This window comes from Vulpes lagopus, chromosome 7, assembly GCF_018345385.1.
Source record: "Vulpes lagopus strain Blue_001 chromosome 7, ASM1834538v1, whole genome shotgun sequence".
Lineage (NCBI taxonomy): Eukaryota > Metazoa > Chordata > Mammalia > Carnivora > Canidae > Vulpes > Vulpes lagopus.
Window position 1 is genome coordinate 10,611,877 of NC_054830.1, and position 22,217 is coordinate 10,634,093.

A 22,217-nucleotide genomic window follows, 5' to 3' on the forward strand; every position below is an offset into this window, starting at 1 on the left:
AATGTTTATAGCAGCAATTTCCACAACAGCCAAATTGTGAAAGGAGCCATGATGTTCTCTGATACATGAATAGATAAAGAAAATGTGGTCTATAAATACAACAGAATATCACTCAGCCATCAGAAAGGACAAATACCTGCCATTTGCTTTGATGTGGATGGAACTGGAAGGTATTATGCTGAGTAAAGGAAGTCAGTTGGAGGACAATCATCATATGGTTTCACTCATATGGGGAATATAAGAAATAGTGAAAGGAGTTATAAGGGAAAGGAGGGGAACTGAGTGGGAAAAATTAGAGAGGAAGATAAATAATGAGAGGGTCTTAACTCTGGAAAATGAACAAAGGGTTGTGGAAGAGGAGATGGGTAGCAGGTTGGGGTAACTAGGTGATGAGCACTGTGGAAGGCACTTGATGGATGAGCACTGGCTGTTACACCATATGTTGTCAAATCGACTTCAATAAAGACAAATAAAAAATAAAGGGCAACCAGCAGAAAGGGACAGAGACTGACTGGGCAAACGGAGACAGTAGGACAGCTGCTATTGTAGACTCAGAGAAATTTGTCCCCCTAGAGCATTCCAGGGGCTGCAGGAGGGTACTTGGTAATATATACAAATAAACACAATGCTAAGAACTGGTTTCCTTTAAAAAAATGAAGATAAAGAGAGGGCACAACAGCCAAGTAATATAGGTGGCTCTAAAGCTGGATTAGGAAAAATAACATATTCACCCCCCAGACCTGCAGAATGAACTCTTCTCTGCAGACAGTGATTTTAGCCCAGGGAGGCCTATTTCAGACTTCTGACTTCCAGATATTTAAATGGATTTATATTTCTAATTAAAATATAACCCAAAATAAGGACAATAGGGACTGTCAGAAAACACACTGGTTTGTTTTAAGGCAGCAGCATGGTAATTTGTTACAACCACAATAACAATCTAACCAATACATTTATCCAAAGCACTTTGTTCAAGAGCAATGAATTCAGCCTTGGATCTTATTTATTTATATTCTCTTGGGTAAGGATATTTGGTGTTGAAATCCCACTTTAGGTAGAAAAAGCAATCTGAAGTCACTTTGGAGTTGTCCACCCCAATAGCTGGTACAAAAAAATCTCCCATGCCATGAGACCTACTGACTTCAGTCACTAAGGTAGAAAAATTAATCATCAAGGCCACTTGTTCTATCTTAAATCTGTGTGTCCAAAAAATTACATACTTTAACTTTCACATTAATCCAAATGTTCATTCTTTCATTTCTTATCCTCTCCCACTTTTTCCAAATTTACCTGTATGTGAAAGGGATCACCTAATAATGAATCTGTGTGTGTGCATATGAATGCCCAGGCTTACCTGAAAGAAAAATGTGCATAAACACACACATACACACACACACACACACACACACACACATCTTACCCTTCACCATTGAACATTTTCTTAGGGATCTACAAAATATGACCACACATTTATTTATTCCCACAGTAGCCCTCTGAAATGAGTTTAATTATCCCATGTTATCTTCAGAAATAAGAAAACTGAGGCTCAGGGACATTAAATTTTAATAAGTTACAGAACAAAGTAGTTCTTTTTGTACACTTTCTGGACATGGAATCAGGAAAATGGAATCATTCTGAATATGCTTCTAAATTTTGTATGATGCCTTTAATGCAGCAAGTGGTATATTTTATTTTAAAAATTCTTCTTTTTTTAATAATAAATTTATTTTTTATTGGTGTTCAATTTGCCAACATACAGAATAACACCCAGTGCTCATCCCGTCAAGTGCCCCCTCAGTGCCCGTCACCCATTCACCCTCACCCCCTGCCCTCCTCCGCTTCCACCACCCCTAGTTTGTTTCCCAGAGTTAGGAGTCTTTATGTTCTGTATCCCTTTCTGATATTTCCTACCCATTTCTTCTCCCTTCCCTTCTATTCCCTTTCACTATTATTTATATTCCTCAAATAAATGACAACATATAATGTTTGTCCTTGTCCGATTGACTTATTTCACTCAGCATAATACCCTCCAGACTTCATCAAGATAAGAAGCTTTTGCACAGCAAAGGATACAGTCAACAAAACTAAAAGACAACCTACAGAATGGGAGAAGATATTTGCAAATGACGTATCAGATAAAAAGCTAGTTTCCAAGATCCATAAAGAACTTATTAAACTCAACACTAAAAATTCTTCTTATTGAAGTAGAGTTTCCCCAAAGTATTACCTTGGTTTTAGATGATCAACATAGTGATTCAACCTGCAACTCTTTATGTTATGCAGCGCTCACCACAAATGTCAAACAATATACTTTTGTAGGTACAGTTTATCATAAATAATTATGTTTCAATGATACAGTTGAAAGGGAAAAGCTAGTGGACCATAGCCGAGGATAGGATCTGGAGCACTAGCATAGCTGATTCACATGCAATGTGGATGGAAGATATCTCTTCTAACTAGAAAGAAAGCAAAGGGTCTATATGGATATGGGACCAAAGAAATTAACTTAAGACAAATCACAACTGGGAGCCATGCCTTTATTGGGGTCCATGGACTGAGTGGCTAGGGTTCCCTGGTTCACTCTTTTTTGACAAGTTCAAAACATAAGAATGAAATACTGTCACAGAAAGGAAAATCAGGTCATTCATGTGTCAGTATCTTGGTTATCCTGGGCTTTCTGGAGAGGTACTTCATGGCTGGGGCAACCTGAGTGCTTCTCTGATAATAGTGTTCCACACCAGACAGTGTGTTTATTCAACATGATTGTCCTTGAAATGGATGCTTCAGAAATCAAAAGCTTCATGTCAGGCACTTTCTCTACAAACATGCTACTGTGTTTTGTAACTAGCCTCCTTGTTTCATTCTGATATTCACCTCAGTGTCCAGAATGCCTACAATAGCTACTGGCAAACACTGATTAGCACACATATAGAGTCTACATGGAAGACAAATATGAATAAATAGATTGACCTGATATGATCTTAGTGTCAGAGATCACCTCAAATATGACAATGCATTTTCTTTGGATAAATACCCAGTAGTGGAATCCCTGGATCACAGGGTCTTTCTATTAGTTTTTCTGGAACCTTCACACTGTTTTCTGAGTGGCTGCATCAGTTTGCATTCTCACCAACAGTCATAGAGAGTTCCCCTTTCTCCACATCCTCAGCAACATCTGTTGTTTCCCATTATGTAGACATTAGCCATTCTGACAGATGTGAGATGATATCTAATTGTGATTTAGATTTGCATGTCCCTGTTGATGAGTGCTGTTGAGCATCTTTTCATATATCTGTTGGTCATCTGGATGTCTCCTTTGGAGAAATATCTGTATATGTCTTCTGGCCATTTTAAAATTGAATTATTTTTTGGTGTTAACTTATATAAGTTCTTTAAGTATTTTGGATATTAACTCCTTATTGGATATATCATTTGAAAATATCTTCTTCTCCCATTAAGTAGGTTGTCTTTTTGTTTTGTTGACTGTTTCTTTGGCTGTGCAGGAACTTTTATTTTGATGAAGCCATTTACAACATGGATGGATCTAGAGGGTATAGTGCTAAGTGAAATAAGTCAGTCAGAGAAAGACAAATACCATATCATTTCACTCACATATGGGATTTAAGAAACAAAACAAAACAAACAAAGAAAAAGAGGCAAACAAAAAGTTGGACTTCTCATTATGGAGAACAAAGTGGTGGTTACCAGAGGGCAGGTGGGTGGAGGGGGTGGATGAAATAGGTGAAGATAATTAAAGTACACTTATCAAGAGGATCCTGGGGGGCTCAGTTGGTTTGTCTTCTGACTTTTGGTTTTGGCTCAGGTCATGATATCAGGGTTGTGAGATCAAGCCCAATATCAGGCTCCTCCTAAGTATGGAGTCAGCTTCAGATCCTCTCTCTCCATCTTCCCCTCCCCATGCTCTCTCTCTCACTCAAATAAATAAATAAATACAGTCTTTTTTAAAATAAATACAATCTTAATTTAAAGAAAGTACACTTATGATGACGAGTGTGTAATGTATAGAATTGCTGAGTCACTGAAACTAGTTTAACACAGATATTAATTATACTGGCATTAAAAATAAAAATATTTAATAATTATAACAGTGCAACCTTTCAAGCCTCTGGTTTTATTACTATCCAAATTTTTCTTTCATGCTGTGTATCTATTTATTGAAGCATAGATAATTTGTGTCCACAACTGAGGGGATTTATTCATTGATGTGAAGGATTGTTTAGTGTCTTATATGTTTTATCACCAAGTTACCTTCTTCTTTCTACTTGAAACTTCCACCCGTACCTCCTAATATGACTCTCTCTATTGTTACATGAATTAACTCCCTTTTCCTAATACTTGTTACAAATGCTAAGGAATGGCAAATGAACAGTATCATCATCACCCATTTCATACCTCCTTCCTGCCCTCAAATCTCTTCCACCTGTATGATCAGAGGATGCTTCACTGGAGAGTTGGAAGTACTGCCATTCCTGTGGTTTAGGTTCACCAGTGTTTCTGCAGAAACATGCATGTGCTTCAAACTCTCCCAGTTACCTGGCAGGGAGCCCACATATAGTCACTTGTTCACAAAGTCATCAGAAATAAACTTGAATCACAGAATGATCATGACTGCTCTTCTTAAAGTCAGATCATATGCCACAAATAAAAAGCAGCACATGTTCTAACTGCCTCAGCTCTGTTCACTTGGATTATTGCATCAGTCAGCTCTTGCTGTATAACAGACTGTCCTTGGCAAAAGTGGTATCACAATAACTTTTATAATCAAATGGAATTACATGCTAGGGAGTGTTTCTGATCTCTGCTGGGCTTCTCATGGATCTGGAGTTGAGTCAGAATCTCTACATAGTTTTTCTAAGGGTGAACCATGGTGTTGTGTGGGGCTGTCATGCTCTTCTGTCTCAGCCAGCATGTATGCTCTTATTGTTACATTTCCATATGTAGATTAATCTTCTATTCATAGAAAAAAATGGTTTATCATGAATTATTTAAATTTAATTCCATTGTTGATACATCCATATTAATTCTTGACTTTCTTCCCCATTAAAAGTGGCATCTCACACCCCTTTAAGTGAGAATGAGCTACCTTTATTCTGAATCCTACCTATATCCAGGCACCATTAGATTATTTCCACAGAATAAGTCATTGGAGTATAATTGCACCCAATAACCTACATATGTCAATGGTACACTTTGGTGAATTAAAGGACCTATATGAAAATGAAGAGTACACAGTGCAAGTTTCTATTGTGTATAATTTAAATCTGTACATAAGTTTTAACTCCTTTGTTAACTTGTTACTAAACTTTTAAGAATCCTGAGCCTCACACTCCTTATTTCTGAAGGCAACGTGGGCTTCTAAACAACTTATATGGACATTTTTGGGAATGAATAAAATGTGTGGAAGTTCCTTTTTACCTTAAAGAAAACACTTGAGGGTAATGGTCGTTTCTTGTATATGTGTGTGTTTGCAGACACTTACTTTCTTTTTTTAAAATTTAAATTCAGAGAGGGAGAAAAAAACCATGACATACTCTTAACTCTAGGAAACAAACTGATGGTTGTTGGAGGGAGGAGGATGGGGGATAGGGTAACAGGGTGATGGGCATTAAAGAGGGAACAAGATGTGATGTGTCTATTTACTTTCAAATAAGCTCACTCACATGTGTACATCCTCAGATGCATTTATGATTTCATCTTTTCAAAGTAGGGGTGGGGGAAGGGAAGGTGGGCGGGGGATGGGGGTGATTGGGTGACAGGCACTGAGGGGGGCACTTAATGGGATGAGCACTGGGTGTTATTCTATATGTTGGCAAATTAAACACCAATAAAAATAAATTTACAAAAATAAAAAAATAAAAAATAAATTAAAAAAGATTTCATCTTTTATGTTGATATGAATCTTGAGGAAGCTGAAGAGGATAGCACTAAAAAAGAATGAAATTTTGAATTTATGTGAAATAAAAGGATGCAGAAATACAGACAAAGATGGAAATTACAATGAGTGACCTTAATTTTGACCATGAGTTCCTTTCCTGCACTGTCTTTAAGGCCTCAGAGTCAGATCACACATTTATGCCACGAGGAATTCACTGTGTGAGCTGATAGGGCATAATGTAACCACATCGATTTAAAATTTCCTTTCTATCTACTGTGGGCTTTTAATATAAATTTCTCTTATCCAAAGGAAGCTGATGAATGAATTGAGAGGCTTAAACTCAGTTTCCCCAAATAATTTTATTGACTATGTCCATATGAGATTCCTTCTGCTGATACAAAATATCCCCACATTAGTTGCTTAAAACAAACATGTAAGTGCTCTTATGGTTATGAAGTCAGAAGCTTGAAAGGAGCTTCATACTGCTAATAGTAACATGTCTGCAGTGTTTAATGTCTAGAAGCTCAAGGAAGAATCGATTTCCTTCCAATTCCTGTCTCTCTTGCTGGCTCCCTGCATTCCTGGGTTCGTGGCTCTGCCTCCACCTTCAGAGCCACCAGGGTATGATTTTCAAAATCTCTCTGACACCAACTCTTTTGTCTCCCTCGTCAACATTTGGAGGACCATTATGATTACCTGAGTCCCACCTGGACAATAATAGCTAATCTTTTTATCCTTTTGTCTTTTTGAAAATTTATTCCTTATTTTTGCTTTTAAAAATTTGTTAAAATATAATTAACATACGGTGTTTTATTAGTTTCAGGAGTACAATATATGATTCAACAGCTCTAGACATTTCTTAGTACTTATTAAGTGTGTTCTTTTTTAAAGTTTTTATTTAAATTCCAGTTAGATAACATACAGCATGATAGTTGTTTCAGGTGTAGAGTTTAGTGATTCAACACTTCCATACATCACCTGGTGCTCATCGTGGCAAGTGAGCTCTTCAATCCCAATGATCTCTTTCACCCACCTCTTAACCATTTATTTTTTAAAATTTTTAATTTTTTTTATTTTTAAGTAGTCTTCATGCCAAACAGGGAGCCCAAAGCAGGGCTTGAATTTATGGAGATCAAGACCTGAGTTGAGATCTGGAGTCAGAGGCTAGATTGACTTAGCCACCAAGGTGCCCCTTAACCAATTTTAAGTGCATAACTCAGCAGGAGTAAATACATTCATATTGTTGTGCAGCTGGGACCACTATCCATCTCCAGAACTCTTTCATCCAGTGAACCTGAAGCTCTATATCTAACTGTATACCTTTTAATTACCCAAATATTTTATAAATTTAGACAAAACAACAACTCTTAATTTATGTTAAAGCATTGAACTCTTACTTGTTTTGGCAAAAGTGTCATGGAAGCCAAGGACCATAGTACTCATGGCTTTATGCCAAAGGAATACAGTTCTTCACCTGTTGAAGCAGGGAGTAGCAATCTTCTGGAGATACCAGTGCTGTTCCCACCATGAGTCAATGCTTGGGAGACCCAAGGAGCCTCATAAAGAAAAGTCCGTCACTCTTAGATTTGGGGAAATTATTAACTCAGTGTTGGGATAAGGTGCTAGGAGGTTAGTTCTGTGGGAGGCAGGTGAGTTCAGGGGACAATAAGAACTGGATTCACCTGACTTGTAAGCTGGTCTCCTGGGGCAGGAAACTACAGGAAAAAAGTTCATCTTCCCAGAGAAATTTCCCATGGGGGATAATGTGCCCAGGGGTTGGAGAAACAGGATGGAAATATGCCTAAGAAGCAAATGGGAAGCGGTATATATCTCTTCTGCTGTTGTCCCTCAGCAGGTACAACCTTGGGCAGAATGGGACATGGGTATTTCTTCTGGAGTCCTAAGTCTAGCTAGGAGACTCCTGCTGGATTGTTGGAAAACAGAGCTTCAGCATCCATCATCAATCATTGAGGGAGGAATACAGACTTCCACACAGAGATCCCCATGCAGGTGAGTCTGAAAATTCAGCAGGCAGTATAGGAAAAAGCCAGAGAGAATAGAAGGGTGAGAATGTTTACCTGAAGCCACCTAAGAATCAGTCCAGCCTAGCCCAGCACCAGGACATCACTGCAGTTGTTGGCTTGCTCAAGTAAATAATATATTTATGATCCCCAAAAGAATAATAAACATTGAAATCAACCATGCAGGGGAGATTGTTGAGGATTAACTAGTGCTGAAGGAAAAGCGGTGATAGGTGGCACAAAGTGGTCCCAATAAAAGTACAACACGAGTCCAAGAATCTTTGCAATGAAGGGGAATAGAGAATTATAATATAGCTACAAGGGATATGCAGTCAAGGGAGGGCATTACTTTTATTCTTTTAAGCCAGGGAAAATTCAAGTATGTTCCCATATTGATGAGAAAGATCCAGATCAATCGATCATGAGACATACATTCACAGTGTCATTTTTCATGCTGGGTATTCCAATCAATTTTTTTAAAAAAATACGTAACAGGTAAAAAGGGGTAGACTATAAAAGTCTTGCATTGTGATTATTTCTTTATTAGTGAGCATTAGTATATTTGTAGATTTCTTAGATGTTTTCTTTCTCTGTTGCAAATTGCACCAGTTGTGTGTTTTTGTTTGGTGGGGTTGGAGTGTTTAAATTCCTGTTGTTGATTGCATTTTTTTCAAACATAAGAATTGGAGTTTCCACCAAATTTGCTGTTTGATGTTCAGTTCCTTTATGTGCATGTAGATGTATCACAGGGTAGTAGGAAAGTTAATATATTTTGCGTGCTCAAATTTATCATTTGGTCATATTTTCCTTCTCTCTCTTGCTTGAGTGTAGAAAGTTCTTCTGCATCATTTGGATTAATGTATAAAGTATCACCTTTTATACATACTTCCAATCTGTCTTCAGATTTCTGTTATTTCTTATTAAACCTTTTGGCCTCTCATGATTCCATCTATTTCTCAAAGTCATGTCACCTGCCGGCATCATTTGGAAGATATTCTTCTTTATTGTTTGACTAACATTCACCTTTTCTTTCTAAACAAATATGAATTCATATATTTCTATTTGACATGAAAGCATCACTTTTGATAATGCTTCCTACCCGCTTTTTTTGTTATATTCTTTTACTTCCAAATTTTATGTTTTTTTGAAGTAATCTGCACAGCCAGGGTGGGGCTCAAAGTCACATGCCCCAAAACAGGAGCCACATGCTCTACCAACTGAGCCAGCCAGTCCCCATTTCCAAGTCTTTAGCACTTTAATCTTGAATTAGTGATCCATGTGATGTTATTACATTAATACTATTTTATGCCTCTCTATAAATTTGGTTTGAGATTGTCATTGTGTTTCAGTCTGTTTTTGAGATAGCTCCATACTTAAGCTTAGTCTCATTCCTACTGCTCTCCTTTGTTCCATAGGCTCTTAGCTTCTTTTAAAACTTAACATTCCTTGGGGGCACCTGAGGGGTTCAGTTCATTAAGCATCTGACTCTTGATTTCAGCTCAGGGTCATGATCATGATCTCAGGGTCATGAGATGGAGCCCTGAGTTGGACTCTGGGCTGATTGAAGAGCCTGCTTGCGTTCCTCTCTCTGCCTCTCCTTCTGTCACTCCCCCACCTAGCTTCTGTGCTCTTTCTCTCTCTCTCTCTCTCAAAAAAAAGGTATGTTTCTATATTATGCACACACAAATATTTATACATTCTTTTTTAAACTTTTTGTATATATTTTTAATTGGAGTTTGATTTGCCAACATATAGCATAACACTCAGTGCGCATCCATCAAGTGCCCCCCTCAGTGCCCATAACCCAGTCACCCCAACCCCCTGCCCACCTCCCTTTCCACCACCCCTTGTTCGTTTCCCAGAGTTAGATGTCTCTCATGTTCTGTCACTCTCACTGATATTTCCCACTCATTTTCTCTCCTTTCCCCTTTATTCTCTTTCACTATTTTTTATATTCCCCAAATGAATGAGACCATATGTTTGTCCTTCTCTGATTGACTTGCTTCACTCAGCATAATACCCTCCAGGTCCATCCACTTTGAAGCAAATAGTGGGTATTTGTTGTTTCTAATGGCAATATTCCATTGTCATACATTCTTTTTTTAAAAATATTTTATTTATTGAGAGTGAGAGACAGAAAGTGAGAGAGAGAGCACAAGAGGAGTGGAGGGGCAGAAGGAGAGGGAGAATCAGGCTCCCCACTGAGCAGAGAGCCAGATACTGGGCTGGATCCCGGAACCCTGACCCCTGGATCATCACCTGAGCCAAAGTTGCTTCACCAACTGAGCCACCAGGCACGTTATACAAATTCATAAATAAATTCTTATGCACTATTCATTTACTTTTATATAAATTCATACACTTTTATACAAATTCATAATAGAATCTTATGCACATTATACATGCTTTTTATGCTCTGATCCAATTTTTTAATAGCTTATTTCCTTCAGCAATACCTTACAGACTTGCCTCCATCATCTAATATAATGCTAATGTATTATTTCAATGATTGCATAATATTTTAGTGTGGCTGTGTCATTTACCCCTTTGAGAATTTTTCATGTTCTTTCTCATCAAATTGATGTTATATCAATTATACAAAAATATTTTGAGATTGAGTTAAAATACTGGTTCTCCACCAGGAGCTGTTTTGTCTTCCAAGGACATTGAGCAATGTTCAGAGACATATTAGGCTGTCAGATAGGGGAGGTGTCACTAGAGGCCAGGGATGCTGTAAACATCCTACAATGCCCAGGACAAACCCCAGCACAGAGATTAATCTGGGCCAGAATGTAAATAGTGCTGAGATTGAGAAACTCTGAGATAAGGCATATCTATATTTTTAATACTTATAGCTGTTTTTGGATTATTTCCCCCAAATTTTATATAGCACATCACATTTCTGCAATGAAAATTAAAGAGTACCACTCTGCTGCCTGGTTAAAAGTTCCAAACCCAATTGGTATGACAGCTTTTTAAGTTTTTTGACAGGCTTGTGGCTGTGGAAAGGGGTTTTTTGTTGTTTTCATAAATGATTTGTGAGTTTGAGGAAAATTAGTATATTTGGTCACCATTTTGATTTGCCCATTATTATCATATGCCCATATATTCTATGCCCCCTTTCTGTAGCTATCAGCATTTCAAAGGATTTTTACAGATCCTTGTTTCTATATTAAATTCTATGGAGAGATTTTGGCCATAAAAATATGTTTTAAATTGGGCAGCCCTGGTGGCCCAGCGGTTTAGCGCCGCCTTCAGCCTAGGGTTTGATCCTAGAGACCTGGGATCGAGTCCCATAGCAGGCTCCCTGCATGGAGCCTGCTTTTCCCTCTGCCTGTGTCTCTGCCTCTCCCTCTATCTCTTTCCGTCTCTCATGAATAAATAAAACTTTTAAAAAATGTTTTAAATTCTATTAGTTAATTTGTAACTTCTTTCTTCTCAGTTTCTTGCCTTAATTAGGATGATTTTGCCTGTATATTTTATTTAGGTTTTTTTTTTGGAGAGTTTTTGGTAATTTTAAGGACTTTAGGCAGATTCTTTGTATTTTTAAAATTTTATTTTTAATTTCTGTATAACTGACATGCAGTGTTATATTAGTTTCAGACTTACAATATAGTGATTAGACAATTGGATACATTACTCAGTGTTCATTGTGAATAAGTCTACTTTTAATCCCCTTCACCAATTTCACTCATCTCCCAACCCACCTCCCCTGGCAACCATCAGTTTATTCTCCATATTGAAGAGTATGGGTTTTTGTTTTTTTTCTTTTTTTTTTTTTTGTTCATTTGTTTTCTTTCTTAAATTCCATATATGAATAAGTACATATGGCATTTGTCTTTCTCTAAGTGACTTCTTTCACTTCTTTCACTCTGGATTCACCCATGTTTTTGCAAATGGCAAAATATCATTTGTACCTGTTGATACCATTTCTCTATCCTGAAAAATACCTTTCTGGCAAATATCAGTTTGCTCTCTGAATTTAAGTGTCTATTTTTCTGTTTGTTTGTTCAATTGTTCTGTTTTTAGGTTCCGCATATAAGTGATGTGATATGGTATTTGTCTCTCACTGACCTATTTCACTTACTATAGCATCCTCTAGATCCACCTATGTTGTTGCAAATGGCAAGACCTCATTCTTTTTTTATGACTGAGTAATATTGCATTGTATATATATGTACACAAAAAAATCTTATCCATTTATCTATTGATGGACAATTGGGCTATTTCCATGTCTTGGCTATTGTAAACAATGTTGCAATAAATGTGGGGTGCATATATATTTTCGATTTAGTGTTTTTGTCTTCTTTGGGGAGTGGAATTACTTGATCATGTGTTATTTGTTTTTTTAATTTTTTTGAGAAACATCCATGCTTTTTCCACAGTAACTGTACCAGTTTGCATTTCTACCAACCATGCACAAAGTTTCCCCCTTCTCCATATCCTTAATAACACTTATTACTTCTTGTCATTTATACTAGCCATTCTGACTGGTGTGAGGTGATAGTCTTATTGTTTTGGATGTCACATACCTGTAATTATTTATTTCCTATTCCTATTATTCACTGTATGTAGAAATGCAACTGATTATTTGATGGTTGCCTTCGTATGCAGTTACTTGGCTGAATTAACTTATTAGTCCTATTAGTGTTTGTGTGGCATCTTTAGGATTTTCTACCCATAATATCACACAGTCTGCATACATAATTCATTTCTTCCTTTCCAGTTTTGTTGCCTTTTATTTCTTTTACTTTCTTTAATTGTTCTGGCTAGAACTTCCAGTGTTATGTTGAGTAGAAGTTGTGAAATCAGGCATTCATTTTGTGTTCCTGGTTGTACAAGAAAAATGTTCACCCTCTCTATTAAGTATCATGCTTGCTGTGGGTTTTTCATAAATGGCTTTATGTTGAGACTGTTTCCTTCTATTCCTGGTACTTAGTGCTTTTATCACGTTCTATAAACAAACATAAAAATTAACTTCTTGATGCAAAATATAAACAATAATGTATCTTCCAGGTTAGTAATGCATGATTGTGTCATGTTTTTCTCTTATTTTGGTAGTCCTGTCCACTACATGGAACTAGAGAATGATACACGAATTCCAGAATTTCTCCTTCTGGGATTTTCAGAGGAACCAAAATTGCAGCCCTTCCTCTTTGGGCTGTTCCTGTCCATGTACCTGGTCACCATACTTGGGAACCTGCTCCTCATCCTGGCTGTCAGCTCTGACTCTCACCTCCACACCCCCATGTACTTCTTCCTTGCCAATCTGTCCTTTGTAGACATCTGTTTCACCTGTACCACCATCCCAAAGATGCTGGTAAATATACAAACACAAAGAAAAGTCATAACTTATGAAAGCTGCATCATACAGATGTACTTTTTCATACTTTTTGCAGGTATAGACAATTTTCTCCTGACTGTGATGGCCTATGATCGCTACATGGCCATCTGCTACCCCCTGCACTACATGATCATCATGAACCCTCAGCTCTGTTCACTACTACTACTGGTGTCCTGGATCATGAGTGCCTTGCATTCTTTGTTACAAACCTTAATGGTGTTGCGGCTGTCCTTCTGTACACACTTCCAAATCCCCCACTTTTTCTGTGAACTCAATCAGATGATCCAACTTGCCTGTTCTGACACCTTTCTTAATAATATGGTGTTGTATTTTGCAGCTATATTGCTGGGGGTTGCTCCCCTGGTTGGAGTCCTTTACTCTTATTTCAAGATAGTTTCTTCTATACGTGGGATCTCATCAGCTCACAGCAAGTATAAAGCATTTTCCACCTGTGCTTCTCACCTCTCGGTTGTCTCCTTATTTTATTGTACAAGCCTAGGAGTGTACCTTAGCTCTGCTGCTCCCCAGAGCACCCACACAAGTTCAGTGGCCTCAGTGATGTACACAGTGGTCACCCCCATGCTGAACCCCTTCATCTACAGCCTCAGGAACAAAGACATAAAAGGAGCTCTAAATGTATTTTTCAGAGGGAAGCCATAAAAGAACCATTTTTCAACAAGTGTCTATGATTGCAGGCTTAATGCCTAATAGCTAGAAATTGTGATTCTGTAATCAAATCATGAAAGAACTTAATCCCTCTATTTATATCCTGGAGTTTCAATGTTTCTAAATTTCAACTGCTTTATTGGATATAATTAAGTTCCTTTGTTGAACTTTCTGGTCCTACTGGTAATGAGCAATTTCCCTTTTGTTTTCTTAATTTCCAAAGTGAGTACCAACATTCAATCAGAAAGAATTGGAGATATAAATTTGCCTCATGTACTGATGAATTGTCCTAGTTTAATAAAATAAAGTACATTTGGCAACTGAGACCATTTCTATAATTTTATTGTAGAGGAAATTTTGAGATCACACTTTATCATTCTGAATATGCCATTCCTTTCTACACTACTACCTTAAATGCTCTTCTTGATAATATAGACTTTAATCCACTAGTTTGTTTATAGCTAGTCATGAGGTTTATGGTCATTATTAGGATCCCATTCTCTTATCAGTTCAGCATCCACAGTATCCCTGGCACTGAACAGTAAGGCAAGAACTGCTTTTGAAAAACACCTTCCAAGTATAATCTACAGAAAGAGAAATTTGCATAAGCCATTTGACTTAGCATGAGTTCAGTATCAGGAAGACCCAAAAAGGCATGAAGTAAAATTTTCTATCACAGGATATTTTATTGTGGAAGATGTGTTTTTGGTGATGGATGTATAATCATTGAAGTGTGGAATATATGGCGTCCAATAAAGGATTTTATTAATTAGAATGAAGAATTTAATGGCAGATTTTGTATCCTTTAATTGGATGATTTTGCTGTTTTTCTTTGAAAATTTCAAGCCCTGTCTACAAATATGACTCCTTCCATTACCTTAAGCCTAAAATCTCCCCATTTGAAAATGTTATCATAAATGCTATAGTGTGAGTGAACAGTAAGTGTATTCACTCTGTCATTAATCTACATTTTTTATGTTCTAAACTCTCTTCAATCCTATGATCAAAGGATGACTCAGACAAGAGCTGGAATTCCTACCCAGTAATGCTATGGATATGGAAACGTGTGACTGAGGTTCCCACAAGTTATTCCTGCAAAAACACAGAGGACTTTTCAACCTCTACCAGTTATCTGGAAGGGAATCTCCATAGTAGTCACTTTTTAGTACAGTTATCTGAAATAAGTATGAACAGCCAGGCCATCAAATATCAGAAGAAATATATAAATGAGAATCATTGGATTATTCTTAACATTTTCAGTTCTGTTTACATTGATTATTGTATCAGTCAGCTATTGCTGTGTAACAAGCCATGCCAAAGGTAAAGAATATAAGATAATTTTTTTTAAATCACATGTTGGAGAAATCTGGTTTCTGTTGGTATCCCCAGCAGAGTGTATCAATGGAGTGTATCACATTTATTGAACTGCTTATGTTGAGCCATCCTTAGATCTGACTGATAAATCCCATGTGATCATGGTATATAATCCCTTCAGTGAGCTCTTAATTCAGTTTCCTAATATATTTTTTTAATTTGTGTCTGTGGTTCATCAGAGATACTGGTTTATGGTTTTCTATTTTTGTACTGACCTTTTCTGGCTTTGGTGTCAGGGTAATGCTGGCCTTGTTAAATGAAGCTGAGAATGTATAAGTTTCTGGAAGGGTTTGAAAAGGATTGTCATTAATTCTTCTTAAGTGATTAGTAGAGTTCACCTGTGGAGCTCTCTGGTCCTGGGCTTTTCTTTGGTGGGAGATTTTTTAATTACTGATTTAAGAGCCTTGTTCATTATTGGTTTGTTCATATTTCCTATTTCTTCCTGATTTAGTCCTGGTGCCTTATAAGTTTATAAGCCTTTATCCATGTCCTCCAGGTTGTCCAATTTGTTGGAGGTAAATTGTTCATAGAGGTCTCCTATGATTCTTTGTCTTTCTATGGTATTGGCTTAAGGTAACATATTTTCTGTGATTTTATTTTTATTTATTTTAACAATTTTTTAAAATATTATTTATTGGTGAATTATTAAAAAATATATCTGAAACTAATGATGTACTATATATTGGCAAATTGAATTTTTAAAAATTAAATTAAAGAGGCAATATGTCAGACCCTGGGAGAGAGGGTTATTTATTTATTTATTTATTTGAGAAAAAGAGAGAGGCAGAAAGAGTGGGAGGAGGTTCAGAGGAAGAGAGGTAAGCTGACTCCATACTGAGCGTGAAGCACAAAGCAAGGTTTTGAGATCATGACCTGAGCTAAAACCAAGAGTCAGATGCTAAATTGACTGAGCCACCCAGGTGCCCTGCTACTGATTTGATTTATTTGCATCTTTAGCCACCTCTTTTCTTTGGTCTAAATGTTTGTCAATTTTGCTCAGCTTTTCAAAAAATTGGCTTCTAGCTTTTTTGACCTTTTCTATTGATTTTCTAGTCTATATATCATTTATGTTTGGTCTGATATTTGTTATTTCTTTTCCTCTTCTCCTTAGGACTTAGTTTATTCTTCTTTTTATAGGTATGCAAATCATAAAGTACGGTTATTTACTTAAGTTCTTTTATTTTTATAATGGAGTCATTTATTACTATAAACTTCCCTCTTAGAGCTGCTTTTGCAACATCCCAAAGTTTTGATAGGCTGTGTTCCCATTTTCATTTGAAAAATTGAAAATTTTTAAATTTCCTTTTTGGTTTCCTCTTTCACCCAGCTGTTCATGAGTACATGGTTAAATTCCCACATATTTGTGAATATCTCAGATATCTGTACCCTTACATTCATTGCAGCATTATTTACAACAGCCAAGACATGGAAACAGCCTAGTCCTTTGTCAGATGATTTAATAAGATGCCATATTCATACAATGGAATTCAACATATAAAAAAGGAAGACATCCTTTCCTTTGCTAAAACATGGATGAACCCTGAGAGCATTACACTAAGTGATTTAATCAGAGAAAGACAAATACTGTATGATTTCACTTATATGTGAAATACAAAAATCTGTACTCATAGAAACAGAGATAGGTTGAGGTTTGTCTGTGGCTGGGTTTAGGGAAATGAGAAGATGCTGATGAAAGCCTACAAACTTTCAGTTATAAACTGAATGAGTTCTGGGAAGGTAATGTACAACATGGTCATATGGTTAACTATATTGCATTGTAGATTTGAGTGTTTCCAACAGCATATAGCAAATATTCTTACAACAAACAAAATGGTAACTATGTGAAGCGATGGATGTATTCAGTAATCTATTGTGGTGATCATTTCACTAGTATATTATATGTAATCACCATTTACAATTTTATATGTCAAATACATTTCAATAAAAAGGGGAAAAAATGAAGAAAAAATATTCCTATGTCTCTGTCTTCTATTTGAATTCCAAATGTTACCTGCCTCCAGCAGAGCCATCTCCATAAAGAAACAAAACAGTAATGGATGAAAACCATTAAACATGTAAATTGCCCTGGGTAACATTGACATTATCACAATATTAATTCTGCCAATCCATAAGCGGAATATTTTTCCATCTCTTTGTGTCTTCCTCAATTTCTTTCAGAAGTGTTCTATAGTTTTTAGGGTATAGATCCTTTACCTCTTTGGTTAGGTTTATTCCTAGGTATCCATTATGAATATGTCACTGGGAAGGTCAATCAGTAGGAAAACAGTATCTACATAAGGATGCCATGAGATGGCCTCAGTCTACAACAGTTCTTAGCTCCATCAATCAGTGAGTTAGATATGAGGTCCCTGGTCTCTCTGAGGCATCTGGAAAGAAAACCTTTTATTTCTTTGAGCTTTCCTTAGGCTAGGAATAGTGATCTACAGGCAAGGGGCAGGGAGGAAATATTTACCTTTGGAGGAAAGCCTGACCCTTTGGAGTAGAATTTCCATAACTACTCAGTAGACACATAATTCAGTCTCACTCTCTTCTCAGAGATCATTCCACTGCTGAGGGTGTAAGTGAAAATGACACCTTTCAAATTGAAATTTACACCAGTGGTAGACTGTTTGCAGAGATGGCCCACATTCCTGTCTTTCTCTGCAGCTATGTGAAAGGCAATATGGGCAGCACCTTCCAGCAGGACTATTCTTCCACCTTTGATCCTGGCTGAAATAGGATTTTTTCAATCTTCTGTGACCACTGGAATATAATGGGCGAGACAGTGGACCTTAGAGTTGGTGCATTTCTGCTGTTCTGTCTTAGAACTTTCCCTACAAAAAGTAAATTAAGCCAAGTGGGCTGCCAGAGAAAGTGAGGAAACATGGAGCAGAGCCCAGTTATCCAAACCAAGGCCACCCTGGGTCAGCCTCAGCTAAAGAGCCAAGCCCTAATTATATTAGAATACCTTGGAGAGGGCAGCCCCGATGGCTCAGCAGTTTAGCACCAGCTTCAGCCCAGGGTGTGATCCTGGATACCTGGGATTGAGTCCTATGTCAGGCTCCCTGCATGGAGCCTGCTTCTCCCTCTGCCTGTGTCTCTGCCTGTGTGTGTGTGTGTGTGTGTGTGTGTGTGTGTGTGTGTGTGTGTCTCATGAATAAATAAATAAAATCTTTAAAAAAAAGACAATTCACTTTGATAAACTCATTTTTTCCCTCATAACTAGAAGATTAGCCTACAGATATAAAAGGAGTAAAAAGACAGAAATTGGTTCAAGGCAGAAGAACAGTACAGCCACACAATTCCTGGAGGATCCTTAGAAACACAATGTAGAGATTCACACCTGAGAAAGGACACAAGAGGAGCCCTGTAGAGATCAGAATAACTCCCTACCCTACAATCCTCTTTGACAATAAAGAAATTATACTACATCATTTTGTTTTATGATGCTTTGAATGCAGCAACAGATAATGGTTTTTTTTTATTTCAGTTAACCAACATAGAGTACATCATTAGTTTAAGATGTAGTGTTCAATAATTTATCAGTTACATGTAACACCCAGTGCTCATCACATCACGTGCCCCCCTTAATGCCCACCACCCAGTTATCCCAACCCTCCACCCACCTCCCCTCCAGCAACCCTCAATTTGTTTCCTATAGTTAAGAGTCTCGTGGTTTGTCTCTGTCTCTGATTTCTTCCCATTCAGTTTTCCCTCCTTCCCTATGATCCTCTGTGCTGTTTCCTATATTCCCCACATGAGTGAAACCATATGGTAATTGTCATTCTCTGATTGATCTATTTCACTTAGCATAATACCCTCTAGTTCCACCCACGAGAATGTAAATGGTAAGGATTTATCCTTTGTGATCACTGAGTAGTATACACACACACACACACACAGACACACACACACATCTTTATCCACTCATCTGTCAGTAGACATCTTGGCAACTCACACGGTTTGTTTTTTGTAGACATTTCTGCTATGAACACTGGGGTCCATATTCTTCTTTGGATCATTACATTTCTATCTTTGGGGTAAATACCTCATAGTGCAATTGCTGGGTTATGGCGTAGTTCTATTTTTAACTCTTTGAGGAACCTCCACACAGTTTTCCAGAGTGGCTGCACCAGTTCACATTCCCACCAACAATGCAAGAGGGTTCCCTTTTCTCCGCATCCTCAACAACATTTTTTGTTTCCTCTCTTGTTAATTTCAGCCATTCTCACTGGTGTGAGGTGGTATCTCATTATGATTTGTATTTCCCTGATGCCAAGTGATGTGAAATATTTTTTCATGTGTCTCGGCCATTTGTATGTCTTCTTTGGAGAAGTGTCTCTTCATTTCTTATGCCCATTTCTTAACTGAATTGTTTGGGGTTTGGGTGTTGAGTTTGAAAAGATCTTTATAGATCTTGGATACCAGTCCTTTAATTGATACGTCATTTGTGAACATCTTCTCCCATTCTGTAGGTTGCTTTTTAGTTTTGTTTACTATTTCCTTTGCTCTGCAGAAGCTTTTTATCTTGATGAAGTCCCAATAGTTCAATTTTGCTTTTGTTTACCTTGCCTTTGGAGACATGACTAGTAAGAAGTTGCTGTAGCCAAGGTCACAGAGGTTGATGCCTGTGTTCTCCTCTAGGATTTTGATGGATTCCTGTCTCACATTTAGGTCTCTTGTCCATTTTATCTACACCAGTGGTATAGAGAATCACCAGTTTCATTCTTTTTCATTTGACTATCCAATTTTCCCAGCAACATTTATTGAAGATACTGTCCTTTCCATTGGACATCTGTCTTGCTTTGCCAAAGATTAGTTCCCCATAGAGTTGAGGGTCCATTTCTGGGTTCTCTATTCTGTTCCAGTGATCTCTATGTCTGTTTTTCTGCCAGTACCATGATGTCTTGATGATCATAGTTTTGTAATAAACCTTAAAGTCAGACATTTTGACGCCCCCAGCTTTGGTTTTCTTTTTCAACATTCTTCTGGCTATTTGGGATATTTTCTGGTTCTATACAAATATTGGGATTATTGTTCCAGCTCTGTGAAAAATGTTGATAGTATTTTGAGAGGGATTGCATTGAATGTGTAGATTGCTCTGGGTAGCATAGCCATTTTTACAATATTTATTATTTGAATCCATGAATGTGAAATGTTTTTCTATTTCTTTGTGTCTTCCTCAATTTCTTTCATAAGTGTTCTGCAGTTTTTAGAGTATTGATCAGTTACCTCTTTGTTTAGGTTTATTCCTAGGTACCCTATGTAAATGGGATCAATTCTTTAATTTTTCTTTCTTCATTAGTATATAGAAATGCAACTGGTTCCTGGGCATTGATTTTGCATCCTGCTACATTGTTGAATTCCCTTATGAGTTCTAACAATTTTGGAGTCTTTGCGATTTTCCACATAAAATATGTCATCTGCAGAAGAGTGAGCATTTGACCTCCACTTTGCCAATTTGAATGTCTTTATTTCTTTTTTTTTTTTGTCTGATTGCTAAGGCTAGGACTTCTAGTTACTATGTTTAACAACAGTGGTGAGAGTGGGCATTCCTGTTGTGTTCCTGACCTTAGGGGGAAAGCTCTCAGGTTTTCTCTATTGAGGGTGATATTTGTTGTGGGATTTTCATAGATGGCTTTTATGTTATTGAGGTATGTTCCATATATCTCTACACTATAGAGAGTTTTATTCAAGAAACGATGCTGTATTTAGTCAAATGCTTTTTCTGCATCAATTGACAGGGTCTTAAGGTTCTTGTCCTTCCTTTTATTAATGTGATGTATCACAATAATTAATTTGCAGATATTGAACCATCCTTGCAGCCCAGAATAAATTCCACTTGGTTATGGTGAATAATCCTTTTAATGTACTGTTGGATCTTGCTGGCTAGTATCTTAGAATTTTTGTATCCATGTTCATCAGGGATATTGGTCTGTAATTCTCCTTTTTGATGAGGTCCTTGTCTGGTTTGGGGAATCAAGGTAATGCTGGCCTTATAGATGAGTTTGGAAGTTTTCCTTCCATTTCTATTTTTTGGAAACTGATTCAGAAGGATGGATATTAATTCTTCTCTAAATGTTTGGTAGAAATACCCTGGGAAGCTATTTGGCCCTGGACTCTTGTTTGTTAGGAGATTGTTTAATACCTTCTCTATCTCCTTTCTGTTTATGGGTCTGTTCTGGTTTTCTATTTCAATTTTGGTAGTTTATAAGTTTCCAGAATTTTTTCATTTTTTTCCAGGTTGCCTAATTTGTTGGCATATAATTGCTCATAATATCTTCTTAAAATAGTCTGTATTTCCTTTGTGTTGGTGGTGATCTCTCCTCCTTTGTTAATAATTTTATTAATTTGGGTCCTTTCTCTTTTCTTTTTGATAAGTCTGGCTAGGAGTTTACCAATCTCATTAATTCTTTCAAAGAATCAGTTTCTAGTTTCATCAATGTGTTCTACTGTTTTGCTTTTTATTTCACTTTCTGTTCTAATCTTTATTATTTCTCTTTTCCTACTTGATTTAGGCTTTATTTACTGTTCCTTCTCCCTGTCCTTTAGGTGTAATGGTAGCTTGTGTATTTGAGGCTTTTTTAATTTTCTGAGAGGGACTTGTATTGCTATGTACTTCCCCTTAGGACTACCTTTGCTATATCCCAGAGGTTTTGAACAGTTGTGCTTTCATTTTCATTTGTTTCCACGATTTAAAAATTCTTTAATTTCTTGGTCGACCCACTCATTCTTTAGTATGATGCTCTTTAGCCACCAAATAGGTGCTAATTAGATGCTAATTAGATGCGAATTACATGACCTTAAACTAAGACGGACGAAGATTATGCAGGTGAAACTAATCTAATCACCACCGTCCTCTGAATGTGGGAGAAGAAGGCAGACTAGTTGGATCAGAGAGGGATGTGAAGATGCC

The 22,217-nt window shown here is 37.1% G+C and overlaps 1 protein-coding gene across 1 annotated transcript; it reads left to right on the top strand.

The window, feature by feature from the left end:
• The first annotated feature begins 12,991 nt into the window (after window positions 1–12,991).
• On the top strand, window positions 12,992–13,921 carry LOC121495341 (olfactory receptor-like protein OLF4). Its single transcript, XM_041762665.1, has one exon. The coding sequence runs from the start codon at window positions 12,992–12,994 to the stop codon at window positions 13,919–13,921; it is 930 nt and encodes a 309-aa protein (XP_041618599.1).
• Window positions 13,922–22,217: the final 8,296 nt, after the last annotated feature.

Coding starts and splice junctions, on each gene's coding strand:
- LOC121495341 (XM_041762665.1), top strand. CDS start 12,992: ATGGAACTAGAGAATGATACACGAATTCCAGAATTTCTCCTTCTGGGA.